The sequence below is a fragment of the Sceloporus occidentalis genome, unplaced genomic scaffold (assembly GCF_023333645.1).
Source record: "Sceloporus occidentalis isolate IW3139 unplaced genomic scaffold, rSceOcc1.0.p SCAF_23, whole genome shotgun sequence".
Taxonomy (NCBI): domain Eukaryota; kingdom Metazoa; phylum Chordata; class Lepidosauria; order Squamata; family Phrynosomatidae; genus Sceloporus; species Sceloporus occidentalis.
The window spans coordinates 14,075,720-14,092,084 of NW_028317003.1; the positions used below are offsets into that span (position 1 = coordinate 14,075,720).

The window sequence follows — 16,365 nt, forward strand, 5'->3', positions numbered from 1 at the left end:
AATTGCATGTTTGATAACTTACAATGTTGGTGACATTTGACTCTATGTATATATTACTACAATCCACAGAACAATCTGATCAAAATCAATGTGGAAAATATGTTACAATCAGAAAATCAGATTCGGTAAGTATTTTTACACAACTGTAGTTAAATCCTGTGTAAACTATTGTCATATATATAAATAATAACAACTTTTGTTAACATAGCGCCATTCACAAAGTATATTCTGTATCATTCAGAAACATATAGATTATTCTCATTCTTACTTGTTGTTTGCACTGTACTGGATTGGTTCAATTGTTGTTGCCGTGGTCGGAATTGGTAAAATTGTTTTTCCTGCTAAAAGACCTTTTACAATATGTATCTTATTCTTCATATCTTCCACATGATGATCCATGTCTTCAGAAATAAAACAGGGCCAAGACCGGTGATTCTTCTTATTAGATAGGACAGGTAAAACAACCTAGGTAGAGGATGTATGTCACTATTGATGTAATTAAATGTATATTAAAATAAAAGAACAACAAGATACACACATACACATTTTCCCATGTATTCTTGCCTACCCTTGCACACAAACATCCTATCTTATACTTTCCCTTACACATGCTTACTTACCTTTACACTTGCCCTAACATACAAGCTTTCCTTCATGCAAACACTTTGAATGGAGCCATCAGGAGTTTGAACCAGCGACCCTGTATATTGAAAGGTAGTGCACCTATGCTTTATGCCACCAGGTGTCTTTTGGGTTGTTGGACTCGCTGCTCCCCTATGAACATAAGATGCATGTCTCTTCCTTACTCACCTGTTTCTGGTTCCAGCAATCAAGGACCTTTACAATCTGACCATGCTCCCAGCCACCTTTCTAGAGCATTGTAATTCCTGGCCCTGATTATGATCCTGCAGTGTTTTGTGCCTTAGCTTATTCTCTCCTGGTGTGGATACCAACAAGGGGCATAACTAAAAACCACAGAGCCTGGTGCGAAAATTGCCCTGGGGCTCCCAACTTCACAAGCAACATGTCCCACCTTTGCCTCCAAACAATTGTGAGTGCCACCTTGCTCCCAAAACAGCTTGCCTGTGTCATATTTGCCCCAATCAGCTAGTCTGTGCCATCTTTGCCACCAAACAGCTTGTGAGTGCCCCCAAGCAGCTTGTCTGTGCCATTTTACCACCAAACAGATTGCTTGTGCCATTTTGGCCCCAAACAGCTTGCCTTTGCTATCCTGGGCCCCAAACACTTACACATTCATGCTCATACACCCAAACACCTACACATATACAATCATGCTCACATACACATTCATGTTAACACTTCCCCTCTACATACATTCTCAATGTAACATACATACTCCCTATCTCTTGCACCATCTTACCTCACCCACAGCTTTCGTTCCGCCTTTTGCTGCAGTCATATAATGTGACCCAGCTGCATTTCTCCCTTCCCATACCGGTCCAAAATTGTTCACAGAGCACTAGTCTGACCTGAATGGACCCGGTCGTTTGTGAACAATTTTGGACTGGTAGAGGGTAACAAGGCTGCTTGCACAGTGTGGGAGCAACAGAGAAGTAAGCTGCTGGCTCTTGGCATGCAGAGAGAGTAGCTTTAAAGGGGTCGACAAGTAGTTGCAGGGGTCGCCTGGGCCTCCTAGAGTGGCGGACCTCCTAGAGTGGCGGGCCTATTCTATTGTATCTCTCTTCTCTTACTCTTCTAGAGTTTACATATTAAGGTTTAACGTCAATTCTGGATCGATTGCCTGTTTAAGTGGCCCTTGTTTAATTTCTCTGGACAAAATATTTTATATGAGGTCTCCTTTGATCTATTAATATGTATTTTCTTTCATGGAAAAATGTACACCTTGTCCATGTACTCATACAGATTAATTCTATAGTTTCATTTCTATACATATAAACCTTGTTACTTTAAACATATTTGAATGGTCCAGTTCAGTTGGTGTACAGCGCCAAATGCATAAATGATGGCTGTGTGATCCATTTAATTTTTGTGCTAAATCCCCCCCATAAGCATGTGCCCCTTTCCACACCCCTCAGAAGCTAAATACCATGCAGGCAATTTGTTCAACCGAACACACCTCCATGCATGTGATATTCCCATCTCCAGTGCTCATAGAACACTGCTTTAATACTATTAATATACTTCTGCAGTTGGGGTCCCAGGGATACTAAACTGTCCTTTTATCTTGCATACATAAGATTCCTACTCCTTGAAGCAATAAAAATCAAGTTTGTTCCTTACAGGCATCTAGAATATCTCCGCTTTTTACTGCTAGAGTGAGCTTTCACTCCATGAGCTTGCCCATTGAGTTATTTTTAAACTGCAGATATTCTACTCTTTACTAGAATATGTATCTAATGTTTTCACTTCACTATCCCACTGAAAGAGGAACTAACTTAAGAAAAACTTAAAACCAACAATGTTGCATGCCTGAGACCCATGAATCCGTCACTGAAAGTTACTTCTGTGAAAGTCATAAAAGAGGAACAATGCAAAAAATACGCTGCTTGGCATTGTTCTTTTATCTCGCATACTCTAATCGTACTTGAAATAAATATTTGCACTGTGATCAGGTGTTATTGTGAAATTTTGAGTAATAGTCAAAGAGAGATATGAAGTATTCTGTTGCTGGAGATGAATGTATAGCATTGCTCTAACAATTCAGTAAACAGTAAGAATAATGAGACTTGTGATATTTGCCAGCAGCAATTTCCACATTCTTGCTTAGCAACAAATGAGGGTAAACGATGCTCTTTTGCAACATCAAGATAGGTCTTAAACCTGTTTGGATCGATCTCACAGATATGAGGTTGTCAGTGAGAATTCTGAGACATTTCTTATTTGCGGATTAAGCCATGTTGAAATAAGATACAGTTGACATACAGTACTTAGTCATCTAATATACCGTATACCAAAAACTCATGGTTAGGCCAAGTAGCTTATGGTAAAGGGGAACGCCCATCATTTTTTTCTGTGCGAGACATACTTATATTATCACCATAGTCTGGAGATCTGTCCCACTGTCAACACAGTCCTATCCACAAATGTGTATGAATGAAGAAAGTGTGAGTACAAGAGCCACAGGGGAGACTTGGGCCCCATTAAATATAAAGAGAGCCCGAATTTGGACAACATCATCAGTTGGTGTGGTACTAAGAACTACTTTTCATGCTTTTCATCTGAATACCTTCCATTTACATAACTTCTATTATGCTATATAATAAGCTAAGGTACTGAATTTATAAAAGAAAATTTTCCATACTCTCTATGGTTCTATGGAAGACAAGATATCTTAATTTCTAGAAACCCTAATTTTGGGTACCTCTTGGTAAGGTAGGGAAGCCTAAAGAAAAAAGGACTTTATGCATGTAGTCAGTCCCATAGTGAGAGTATATGTGCTTGTATGCATATACCTACTGTATATATGAAACTGAAGCCAGTTCTGAGTTCTATAGTCATTCACTCAACAAAATGAAACAATTAGAATAGAGAAAAATGTGTTCTCTTCTCAACCAAAGGTTTATCCGTATGAGCACACTGAAGAGAGGTGGCAAAAAATATTCTATACCCAGAAGTGTAGGCTAAATTACACCAGACTTGCCCAGGGCTCAGAGTTTAAGCTATGACTAGACTTGCACATTCATTTTCGTACGAATATGTTTTCTTGCTACTGTGTTACCGTTTCGTCCATTCGTCCTAATAACAAATAAATTAATGCAACATTGGACAAAAGAAACGAAAGACGCAGGGGCGTAACTAGAAGCCTCAGGGCCCCGGTGCGAGAATCTGTTAAGGGCCCACCCCCAACCCAATCTACCCCCTCCCTATCCCCCCTCCCACTATCTACCCCCTCCCTTCTCACTATCTATGCCAACTTCTCACTATCTACCCTCCCCCTACCCCCCCTTCTCACTATCTACCCTCTCCCTACCCCCCTTCTCACGATCTACCCTCTCCCTACCCCCCTTCTCACTATCTACCCTCTCCCTACCCCCTTCTCACTATCTACCCTCTCCCTACCTCCCTTCTCACTATCTACCCTCTCCCTACTAGCCCTTCTTACTATCGACCCTCTCCCTACCCTCCCCCTTCTCACTATCTACCCTCTCCCTACCCCTTCTCACTATCTACCCTCTCCCTACCACCCCTTCTTACTATCTACCCTCTCCCTACCCTCCCCCTTCTCACTATCTACCCTCTCCCTACCCCCTTCTCACTATCTACCCTCTCCCTACCCCCCTTCTCACTATCTACCCTCTCCCTACCGCCTTCTTACTATCTACCCTCTCCCTACCCCCCTTCTCACTATCTACCCACCCCTTCTCACTATCTACCCTCCCCCCTCCTCACTATCTACCCTCTCCCTACCCCCTTCTCACTATCTACCCTCTCCCTACCACCCCTTCTTACTATCTACCCTCTCCCTACCCTCCCCCTTCTCACTATCTACCCTCTCCCTACCCCCTTCTCACTATCTACCCTCTCCCTACCCCCCTTCTCACTATCTACCCTCTCCCTACCCCCTTCTCACTATCTACCCTCTCCCTACCCCCCTTCTCACTATCTACCCACCCCTTCTCACTATCTACCCTCCCCCCTCCTCACTATCTATCCTCCCCCCTCCTCACTATCTACCCTCCCCCTTCTCACTATCTTCCCTTCCCCTCTTCTCACTATCTACCCTCTCCCCCTTCTCACTATCTACCCTCCCCCCTTCTCACTATCTTCCCTTTCCCTCTTCTCACTATCTACCCTCTCCCCCCTTCTCACTATCTACCCTCTCCCCCTTCTCACTATCTACCCTCTCCCTACCCCCCTTCTCACTATCTACCCACCCCTTCTCACTATCTACCCTCCCCCCTCCTCACTATCTATCCTCCCCCCTCCTCACTATCTACCCTCCCCCTTCTCACTATCTTCCCTTCCCCTCTTCTCACTATCTACCCTCTCCCCCTTCTCACTATCTACCCTCCCCCCTTCTCACTATCTTCCCTTCCCCTCTTCTCACTATCTACCCTCTCCCCCCTTCTCACTATCTACCCTCTCCCCCTTCTCACTATCTACCCTCTCCCTACCCCCCTTTGTAGGTCACTTACCGTGCAGTCCTGTGGTGGGGGCGCGAGGCCTCCGTCTCGCCGCGGTGCGCACGGCTTCACTGCTGAGCGCCGGCATATGACGTCATATACCGGCGCTCAGCGTGAAGCGCCGGCACCCGAGACAGACGCCTCACGCTCCTACCACTTCAGTCGGGGCAGCGATGAGGCAGGCGGCAGCCAAGGAGACAGAAGGGCGCCGAGCGGTTGCTGAAAACGACCGCTCGGTCAACATTGCTTCAGTAAAACTCTCCTTGGTAAGGACACTGGAGAACCTTGTGACTTGGCACTTCTTTCTTTATAAGATTTTTTGCTATAAATCCACAACTTGAAGCACCAAAAATCAGTAGATGGTCTATCTGGTTGAAGACCCTGAAGGTCTTTATCATATATTGCTCAATGATTTCTGCCTATTTTGTATTTATTGAATTTCACTTTTTACATCACAGTTATGGCACATCTTACCTCTTCCATTAGAACTGATGTCTGCTTCAGCGATGTACATGATAACTCTCCAAACTGTAGTACATTCTTGTAGTTGTCTAGCCCAATACTTGTTGGAACCTTCTTCATAATATAAACTGCTTTATTCCTTGTGTTTGGGATGATCTACAAATATGTTAGAATTACTGTATGTGTTGGGTAACAGATTTAACATCTAACATTTTTTTAAATTCTAAATTCTACCTTTTCTCTAAAAAACAAGATTTGCTGAATACTGTGCCCAGAGCTCTATATCTCTAGGTTACTTGCATGTAAGCAGACAATGTATTGCTTAGGGTTTGTGGCCATCTAGTAAATTGAGTTTATCTGTGGAGGGGCTCCATACATGACTCATGTATGGAGTCATGATGTGGTCTGCATTTTGAAATATGTGTTGCAGGTATCAGGACAAAAAATATGCATTTCCAAGTTATAGCAAAATATATATATAATATTGATATATTGACATAATTTCCTATAGATTCAGCTTAGGTTCTTCATTTTCCCATTGTGTGACATTATAGCTGCATAAGTTTTCAGTGAATAATGATGTCACCAGTACAATATTCTAATAAAATACACTCTGTGAAATTATATTGCTACAACATATTAACCATAGCAAGATGTGGTTTCTCAGGCTAAGCATTGCTCCACGGTTCATGCAGAATCACATTTGCTAAAGAAAGTGGCATCTAGATAAATTAAACAATAGGTGTCATACATTTCAATTGTCACTCTTTCCTCTCCCTAATGCCCCCCTATTCTATAATCTTAACATGTTTTCTGGGAATAAGTCTATCCCAGATACAATAATGTGTATAGAAACAGCAGAAATGTGTTTACAATACAATTGAATTGTGCAACTGAAATATACTGTGTTTCTAGATGCCTTCATTGGTTACACAAAGTCACATAAAAGGTCTTTTAAAGCGCTTCCCCCAACTACACTTCTTACAAAGCCCCCTAAAACAAATGCATCCGTTCTTTTGCTATTAGAAATGTTGAGAGGTATGAGGCATTGTCTAAGAGAAACACTCTATCTACTAAACCTGGCCCGTTTCCACCGACCATCACATTACCCTGTTCCGCAACGTTTGTGTGCATGGTAGGACATGGCGGAGCTTCCTGGTCATTGACAAGAAGCAGAAGCTGAGAATGTAAACAAGTGGAAATTCTAAACAAAATGATAAAATGTCAATTGTTTAGCTGAAAACAGCTCCATTAAACCAAACGGTGATCTAGACTATCTGTATCTATCAGGTGATAGAGTCAGGCAGCAAGACTGGAAAAAAGTAGAGCTTTAGGTGTGGAGTCAAAACTTGTAAAGTATTGTAGGCAATGGAATTGGAGAAGAACCTCCATAGGTGGGACCAAGCCCCAGATAGGCTTTTTCATGCATTGGGCCCCGGAGCTGTCCAGCATAGTGGTGGGACATGCAATGTCCAATCGGTTGAAGTAGGTGGCTTCTAGAAATCTTTACAGTAAGAAATACATCTAGGTCTGAGATAGAGCTATAGCCTCTTGACAGTACAGCACAATGTTGTCTCCTCAGCCACCTCTGAAATTACTGAGTTTAACTAGACTATTAACTAAAGATAACTAATATTTACAAACCTCTGGGATAGCATAATATTTTTTATGTAAGGGTGTTACCTGAAATTAACTTTTATTAACACAAATACGTATTCTCCATCTTGAGTCAATCATATTAACAAGGTGCAGCAAGAATAATACTTTAAGTAACTTTTAGTTGTACTTTGTGTAATAGTTTGATAAACACACATACCTCCTGGATTGTAGTTAAATTCCCATTTGATATAACTGTGAAAATCATCATGACTTGGTATTCACGGTCAAGAAAATCTTTGATTAACTTCTCGTTGAGCTCATCCTCCACAAACATTGTCCATCTGTCTGTCTTAATCTTTATTATGCGCTGGATCCAGCCTCCCAAATACTGTACTCTTTCATCCTCCCAGAAAGGAGGGATTGGGGCCTCTTCTTCATCCAATTCCATCCTTAAACTTTACACTCTGGAATCTTTACTCACTTTCTTCAAGAAATGAAACATTACACAGTGTTACTTTCTATTCTGTATGCAATTTTTACTGACACATCGTGCCTTCTGGTGCAGACGTTCTGCAACTCGCAATAACATCCCTTGGATTGCTATGGCGACTGCATCACTTTCACAACTACTCTATATATGTAACCCCAATTGACTGAAAGTTATTTATTAATACATTAGTCGTGTCATTGCAAAATTACTCGTCTCTCAACTGCTGTTCCATAAATGTCCATAACATCAGTACACTATTAGATGGTCACACGCTGATGTTACATCAGAATTTTAAGAGACATCCCCACATATGAAGATCAGACATTCCTTTTGGAGGATAAAATATCATGGAATCTGTTACTGACAACCTGTCTTGGACATCCCCACGAAACATCATACCCATCTTTACTCATCTAGATCTCTCCCAACCATTTTCATAAGCCCCAGCAGACCATTTAAAAGACTCACCAATATATATAATATATATACATACACATCAATGTACCATATATCCAGTTGATGAACACTTGGTAATATATTGAAGGGTTTTTTTCACTTGATGCAGCATTAAAATGTTTTGCAGCATTAGATTACAAATGTCTAAGAGCCCCTTAATTAACCTACGCTGTTATATTCACTTTAAAGTGTTATTATTACTATATCGATACGCATTCATCCCGCTGTATCCATCCCACCTCTTAATTTAACCCTTTCTAGCCCATATCTGCTTGGTTGAAACCCTGTATGTGGTGTTTACCTCTCCACTCTCTGCCTTCTTCTCCCCTCCACTCTTCAGAGTACCTGTTGCTTTGCATTCAGGTCCTTATCTGTGAAAGCTGTTTGCTGTACACTCTGCATGTAGCAGCTTTTGTAACGTCCCCAAATAGTGTGGCTTGGTGTGGCTTGGGGCGGGCCAGGGTTTGAATTATGTGCTGGCTGATGCCATCGCGTCCTGTTTCCCTGGGGATACACAGCTCCATGTACTGTGTGACTCACGCAGACTCAAACAGAGCACGCCCCGGCTGCCCTCAGCCCACAGTGCTAAGTCGCTAGCCCCTGGAATGGGGCAGGCATATTGTACACTGGGCTTTATTCACTATTCATTATTAAGGGCCATCACTAGCAAGAATGTCCATGAACATGGTCTGAGCTGGTCCTGTATAATGCATAATTCAATTTGTTGAAGAACCTTCACTGATTTGATTATACATTATACAAAATTCATTGAAAAACTATGTGATATATTTTTAGAATATTTGGTAAAAGTTAAATAAATGGAACACTGATACTGTTTGTTTAAATAATTTAGTAAAAAGGCTGTTCTGAACAGTTTGTATGTTCAATTCCCAAACTGGAAACTAGACAGCGTATTCATGAGAGTTGTTCGTAGGTTGATATGACATCATGTTGTTAGTGTGGCATAATGCCATGTGTGGATTTGCCTGCATCATAAGGGTGGTTAAGATGGCAATTCACTCTCTGGTTAAGTCAGAAGGGTGCAGGTCACCCTATCCTCATTAGAGTCGTGATTAATGGAAACCAGAAGTTGACAAGGATCTATTATTGTTTCATTACAGACTGGGGAGATGCCACTAGATAACTCTCAATTACCTTATTTTTAATTTCAGCAATGTTCTAATTGAGCGACCTAGAGCAGGAGTCAAAATACATCTTTTGTTTCAGATATGTCAATGTTGTTCTTTGTTTCCCTGTCCAGCACATTCCATGCTTTCTTGTAGCAATATAGAACAATTTAAGTCTAACAACTGCTACACTTAAATATGAATTCTGTGAGTGCTATTATTATAAATGCGCATTAAAGCTTTACTTATACTTTAAGGGCTTATTTGTTTGTGCAGAGCCCTTGTCACCTTTTGTTTCTGTATGTACAGTTTGTTATGTTATGCATTACTTGTTATGTCTTGTTTACCCATAGTAAAAAGTTGCGGAATATGATGGTGCTATCAAAAGCAATAAATAAAAATAAATTATAAATAATTTGAACTAATGAATAATACTTATGATTTTATCCAGATACCATACACATCCCTCTGTCAATCAAAATAATAAACATGGATTAATAATATTGATAATTATGACCACCCACCTAATATTGTGAAGTGCCCTGTTTGCTGCCAAAACAGCCCTGGTCCGTTGAGACATGGACTCCACTAGACCTCTGAAGGTGTGCTGTGGTATCTGGCACCAAGACGTTAACAGCAGATCCTTGAATCCTCTAAGTTGAGAGTTGGGGCTTCCATAGATAGGACTCGTTTGTCCAGCACTTCCTACAGATGGTGGATTGGATTGAGATTTGTGATTTGCTATTTGGCAGAGCGCATTATGCTGCTGAAAGAGGCCAATGCCGTCTGGAATACTGTATCCATGAAAGGGCGTACATGGTCTGCAGCAATGCTTAGGTAAAGGGTACGTGTCAAATTAGCATCTATATGAATGGCAGGACCCAAGGTTTCCCAGCAGAACATTGCCCAAAGCTTCACACTGTCTCCGCTGGCTTGCATTCTTCCCATAATGCATCCTGGAGCCATGTGTTTTCCAGGTAAGCGACTTTCACGCGCCCAGCTATCCACGTTAAAGAAAATGTGATTCATCTGGCTACGCAGTCCCATACGCAACAAACTGTGATGTACTGTGTTTTCTGACACCTTTCTATCAGAACCAGCATCAATGAGCCTTGGCTGCCCATGACCCTGTCATCGGTTCACCGCGTTTACTGTCTTGGACCACTTTTGATAGGTATTGACCGCCACAGACCGGGAACAACCCACAAGAGCTGCAGTTTTGGAGATGCTCTGACCCAGTTGTCTAGCCATCACAACTTGGCCCTTGTCAGAGTCGCTCAGATCATTATGCCCATTTTTCTTGCTTCTAACACATCAACTTTGAGGACAAATTGTTTACTTGCTGCCTAATATATCCCACCCACTGACAGGTGCCATGATAACAAGATTATCAGTGTTATTCACCTGTCAGTGGTCATAAATGCTAAGGCTGATCGGTGTATAGATAGACAGATAGATAGATTGAGACAGCTGACCATAACACCAACAGAAACTTTTATTTTTATTTATTCTAAATACATAGACATTCATATATAGTTGGTCCCCCCTTTGCAGCTATTACAGCTTTCACTCTTCAGGGAATGCTTTCCACAAGATTTTAGAGTGTAGAATAGAGCCTTCCCCAAACTATTCCCACAAAGTTGGAAGCATAGCAATGATCAAAATGTCTTGGTATCTCCCCTTCAGCATACCAAGATGTTTTGGCCAATGCTATGCTTCCAATTTTACAGAACAGTTTTGGGAAGGCCTTTTCCAGCATGATTTGTGCCCCAGTGCACAAAGCAAGGTTCATAAAGGCATGGTTGGATTTGGGTTTGGTGTGGAAGAACTTGACTGGATGCACAGATCCCTGACCTCAACCCCATCAAACACCTTTGGGATGAACTGTAATGGGGATTGTGAGCCAGGACTTCTCGTTCAATATCAGCGCCTGATCTCACAAATATTCTACTGGATGAATGGGCAAAAATTCCCACAGAAACAGTACAAAAATCTTGTCAGAAAATCTTGTGAGGAAAAAGCCTTCTCAGAAGAGTGGAAGCTGTTATAGCTGTAAAGGGGAGACCAACTACATACCGTATTTGCTCGATTATAAGACGAGGTTTTTTTCAGAGCAAATGCTCTGAAAAATACCCCTCGTCTTCTAATCGGGGTCGTCTTCTAATCAGACCTCAAATAGAGTCTGATTAGGAGACTAAGATCCAGATCCCCCGCACCGCTGCAGGGGACCTGGATCCTCCTGTCTCACCCCCCCCCCCCATCATACACACACTTACCGGTGCTTCCTGCTGTATTGCCGGGGCAGCGGGTTGACGTCTACGCGATCCGCGTAGACAACGTCCGCTGCAGCCGGAAGGAGGTGTGGCTAGCAGCGGGGGTTGTCTGCGTCCGTCGCGCAAACCTTCCCCGACTGTCAGAGATCAGAGTTCCCCGCCCCGGTGCGGGGGAATCTGATCTCTGACAGCCGGGGAAAGTATACGCGACGGACGGATACAAACCCCCGCTGCCAACTCCACCTCCTTCCGGCTGCAGCAGAAGGCGACGTCAACCCGCTGCCCCGGCTGGAAGCACCGGTAAGAGAGGGCTGAGAGGGGAGGGGAGGGGAGAGTGTGTGTGTGTGTGTGTTAGTTAAATGGGGGTATAGGGTGTGTGTGTGTGTGTGTGTGTGTTAAATGGGGGCATAGGGCATTTCTGGAGTGGCGTTAAGGGGGCATTTAATAGAGCACTCTGCCTCCTGAAATGCCTTATACACCTATATGCCACTCTGCCCCATAATATGCATTTTAATCCCCTAAATGCCAGAGTGGCATATAGGGGTATAAGGCATTTCTGGAGGCAGAGTGCTCTATACAATGCCTTTTAACTCCCTTAATGCCACTCTGCCTCCTGAAATGCCTTATACCTCCCTATATGCCACTCTGCCCCATAATATGCATTTTAACCCCCTAAATGCCAGAATGGGATATAGGGGTATAAGGCATTTCTGGAGGCAGAGTGGCATATAGGGGTATAAGGCATTTCTGGAGGCAGAGTGGCACATAGGGGGTCAAAAGGCATACCATGGGGCACAGTGGCATATAGAGGGTTAAAAGGCATATCATGGGCCACAGTGCCATATTGGAGTGGCAAGCCTGGGGGCAGATGTGCGTAACTGGGGGACAGGTTGGAAAATACAAGAAATAAAAACAAAAAAAATATTTTTCTCAATCATAGCTTTTATTAAAAAAAATAGTTTACATGAATTAACATTTACTGGTAAAACTTTTTTCCTTTAGGGTCGTCTTATATTCAGGCTTTTTCTTTTTTTCCTAAGTTAATATTCAGATTTTGGGGGGTCGTCTTATAATCAGGGTCGTCTTATAATCGAGCAAATACGGTATTAACGTCTATGTATTTATAATGCAATGTCATGAAAGTCCCTGTTGGTGTAATGGTCATGTGTCCCAATACTTTTGTCCATATAGTGTATGTTGGACACTTTCCTTTTCACCAACATACAGTTCATCTTTGTAATATGCTTAGTTTATAATAGGCTGAAATGGGGTATTGTTTTAAAGGAAATGTATCTGCCTCAATGGGATTAAGTTATTAGTAGCCTAATTGTTCTGTAGCAAACATACACAGACTCCCTAATAAGTAGGTGGCCGGTCTCCTTGGATTCTGTAACTGCTTTCCCTTCTCCTGCTCCATTGTTAATAAAAAGCAGCACATTGGTTATCAGACAAATCAAATTTAATTTCAAACAACAAATTAACTCTAATTAGTGGGAGAGAGTAAGGTTGAGGCTAATCTTGATAAGATTGAGGCTATAGACTCATTTCTGTAGACCAAAGGAGTGGCCAAATCTCTGATCTGTGCATTCAGCAACCAAAGCAGTAATCAAATATACGACAAATGGAAATGTCTGAATAGGTATGTTCACATATCATTCTTTAAAACTTACGCAAGAACTGATTGGCCCATCTAGTCTGCCAATCTTTTTGTTCTTATTCTTTTGGAATAGCTATATGTACATCACACACTTTCTCCAATTCCTCTACTGTGTTTACCTTTACTACTTCCACTGGAAGTCCATTCCAGGTATCTACAACTCATTGGTGAAAGACTAGGGCCACTTCATGTAAGTATGACAAATTATATATACTGTACATACAGAAATTGCTAAAAATGTATCTATAAAGGTTTAGATTTGCCTGAATGTTGCCAGTTCCTGGTGGTTTCCATGCTGCTGCATGCTCATGTACACTTATCTAGACTGCCTCCTTTTCAAATCCAGAAGGGGAAAAGCTACACTCTATAAAGTGTCCTTTTTCAAGACAGATGGACTTTAATCATTTAACGTTAAATCATGATCTCTCATTCTGCCACGTTTCAATAAAATACTTCTCTCAGACTTTATTTAGTCCCTTAGCATATTCCAGTGTCTCTGTCATGTCTCCTTTTGCTTGTGTAGGGTGTACCTATGTTTTGTTAGTAAGACTATGGGCCATTTAGTAGCCTTTCTTTAAGTTCTCACCAAATTATTTATATTTCTGGACACAATGGTTCTAGCAGGCTTACAGGGACAGACCCAGGTAACAGCGGGCTAGAGACATTAGTAGACTATAAGGGCAATAGCAGTACATTCCCAAGGGCCACATCAATTTCCTCCTTTGTTGATGGAGAGCCATACTATTGCCTTGATGGACCAGGCAGAGTTTACACCCCAAACCATGCTCTCATATACGTACCATCGTGTAGCTGATCCATTGCCCATTGGTGTGCCACTTGCCATCTTGGTGTTGATCTTCTCCTAGCCCGGTGTTTGCATCCAGGACCGACCTGCCATGGAGCTGTGGCATCTCAGCATACCAACGGGTAAGCATATACATGGGTTGTCTTGGCAGTGGTGCCAGCTGTCTGCACCTAGGTGGTAGTCTGGCCATCCAATTTAAGGTTTTTAAACCCTAGTCTATTCCTCTTCCTTTGTTAGATCGGTTGCCATTTGACTTACTCCTGCTGGAATGTCAAATCTTTGCATCATATGCAGACAGCATATACCCTCCCTTGCTGACCTCTAGTAATTTCAGTGATGAATATATTAGCTCTTAAAGATTAGATTTATGATAGAGCTACAGGACCAGAGCAATTTTCATTATTTTGCAATTTTTTATTTCTCCCTTCGCCAATTAATGTACCCACACCAATTATATATTGTATCTCTTCCAGAAATTTCAAGTTTAGTTTGAAATCATATTTATACATGTAACACAATATGTATTAGGAATACAATATTAAATTAAAATGAAAAAAACAACTAAACAAATAGGATGGATGCCATTGAATTTGTTTTTGGTTTTAGGCCCCTTATACTCGACACCATTTTTTAAAATACATTTTTATCACCTTTGGTGGGTGGCAAGTGGTTTGCTTTTTTATGTTTTTTTTTTTCTTTTTACCGGCAGATAACCAATGATGAGGTAAGTAGGACTCTGCTTTCTTGATCACACCAGCAAGGTCTATACTACTTTGGCTGATGCTTCCTGTGGTATAGCCTTTGACGCAGCAGGAAGGCAATGGCCGAACTCCTGTTTGGGCATTAAAACATTTCTCAGGGTGACCTACCCTCGGTACGTTACACTGAACCTGAAGCTCATCCCCATCCTAGCCATCCTGGGTGTGAGTGGTGCGGCGGTGTTGATTTAAACCCATGTTGTACAAGAAATGCCAGCTTTTTGTTATGTACCTGGCATGTCATTGGTCATGGAGGGGTTAAACAGAACAGGCCTCGGGGCAACTCCATTGGTAACATTTCCTTTCTTTAAAAGTTATCCATTTACCATGTTGCCAAGCTTTTAAATATATATATGCAGTTCATGAATTAACCGTGTGGAACAGAGCGAAACGATTTATTACAATCTCTCCATTGCTTCACCTTTCTCTATTGTTTTACTTAGAACGTTAAAGATCTCATATATACGATCGGTCCCTATAGTTAAGCCATGCTGCCGTTTTTTCAATAGCCATTCCATTAATATTTATACCTCTCAGTCACCCTGCCAAACAATTAATTAATTGATGGACAATTAATGAAAAATATGTCCCATATAGCCTCACAAGTGAGGAGTGCATATTAAAGTACTTTGCAAATACATTTTCATGCATTCTTTACCTGTAAGATGGGTAAAAAAAACTGCTTAGAGATGGATGCATCCCCTCCAATGCAGACAGTTGGGGGTCATGCAGAGAAGGGAAAAACATTAAATGTCAAGTACTTGGTGTAACTGATTTGTTCAAGGGGCCAAAAATAATTATATAGAGCATAAGCCCCTGATATCCGCTTATAAATGCACGTGATTCTGTGTTAAGTCTGCTAAGTCTTATTTTTTTTTTTTTATTTACCTGAAGAATGCTGTCACCATTTCTTACCAACTGATCTATTTTCTCTTCTGCTCTAGCTTCTACTTGCCAACTTATTTCTTTATCCTGCTTCTATTTATTTTTCTTTTTTTTTTTGTATTTACCTTTAAAGTCCTCTATTGCCATCCAGCTGGCTTTTTCGTGTATTTATAAATTTTGCAATAGCAGTCACCTCCCTATAATTAACAGAATATAAATAGGCCAAATTAAAAAAATAAATGAGTAAATAAATAAAGAAAAGGTACATTGCTTAGCGACACATATATTCTAGAATTACTTTTATACCTACCTCATCCAGTCTCAAAATCCCTCCAGGCACAGAAGGGATAATAAACAATGAAAACTATTCTCACAGAGCAAGTAAGCCATCATCCACGATATATATATAGAAAATGGGTAGGTGCTTTAAATTCTTTATTTAATTAATTGCTTTCCATTTTTATTACCTTTCAAATAATGAGCAGGTGTCCAGGATACAAAGCCAAACCAAACAAAGCATTAAAGTTAAGGAGGGAAGACACTCTTTGCTTACTAAATCCCAAGCGTTGGCTTTGACACGCCTGTCTCTCATTCATACAACCCAACTGTATTTTACTCCAGCACACGTATATAATCTATAAGGGAAACAAAGCTTAAAAGGGACAGTCCAAATTAGAAAAAAACTATTTTTTTTATATATTTTCCCTCTGAATCCTCACAAAATTAGTGATGGAAAAACCCCTCCAAG

General features: G+C 41.3%; 1 protein-coding gene across 1 annotated transcript in view; it reads right to left on the reverse strand.

Annotated features, from left to right (window-relative positions):
- Positions 1–7,614, reverse strand: part of LOC149300848 (dynein axonemal heavy chain 11-like) — a 106,702-nt gene extending 99,088 nt beyond the window's left edge. Inside the window, exons 1-3 of the mRNA XM_089484938.1 lie at positions 7,384–7,614; positions 5,580–5,723; positions 269–465 (exon numbers count right to left, since the gene is read on the reverse strand). Coding sequence (XP_089341064.1) covers positions 269–465; positions 5,580–5,723; positions 7,384–7,614 — 572 coding nt within the window. The remainder of the gene's footprint in view (positions 1–268; positions 466–5,579; positions 5,724–7,383) is intronic.
- Positions 7,615–16,365: the final 8,751 nt, after the last annotated feature.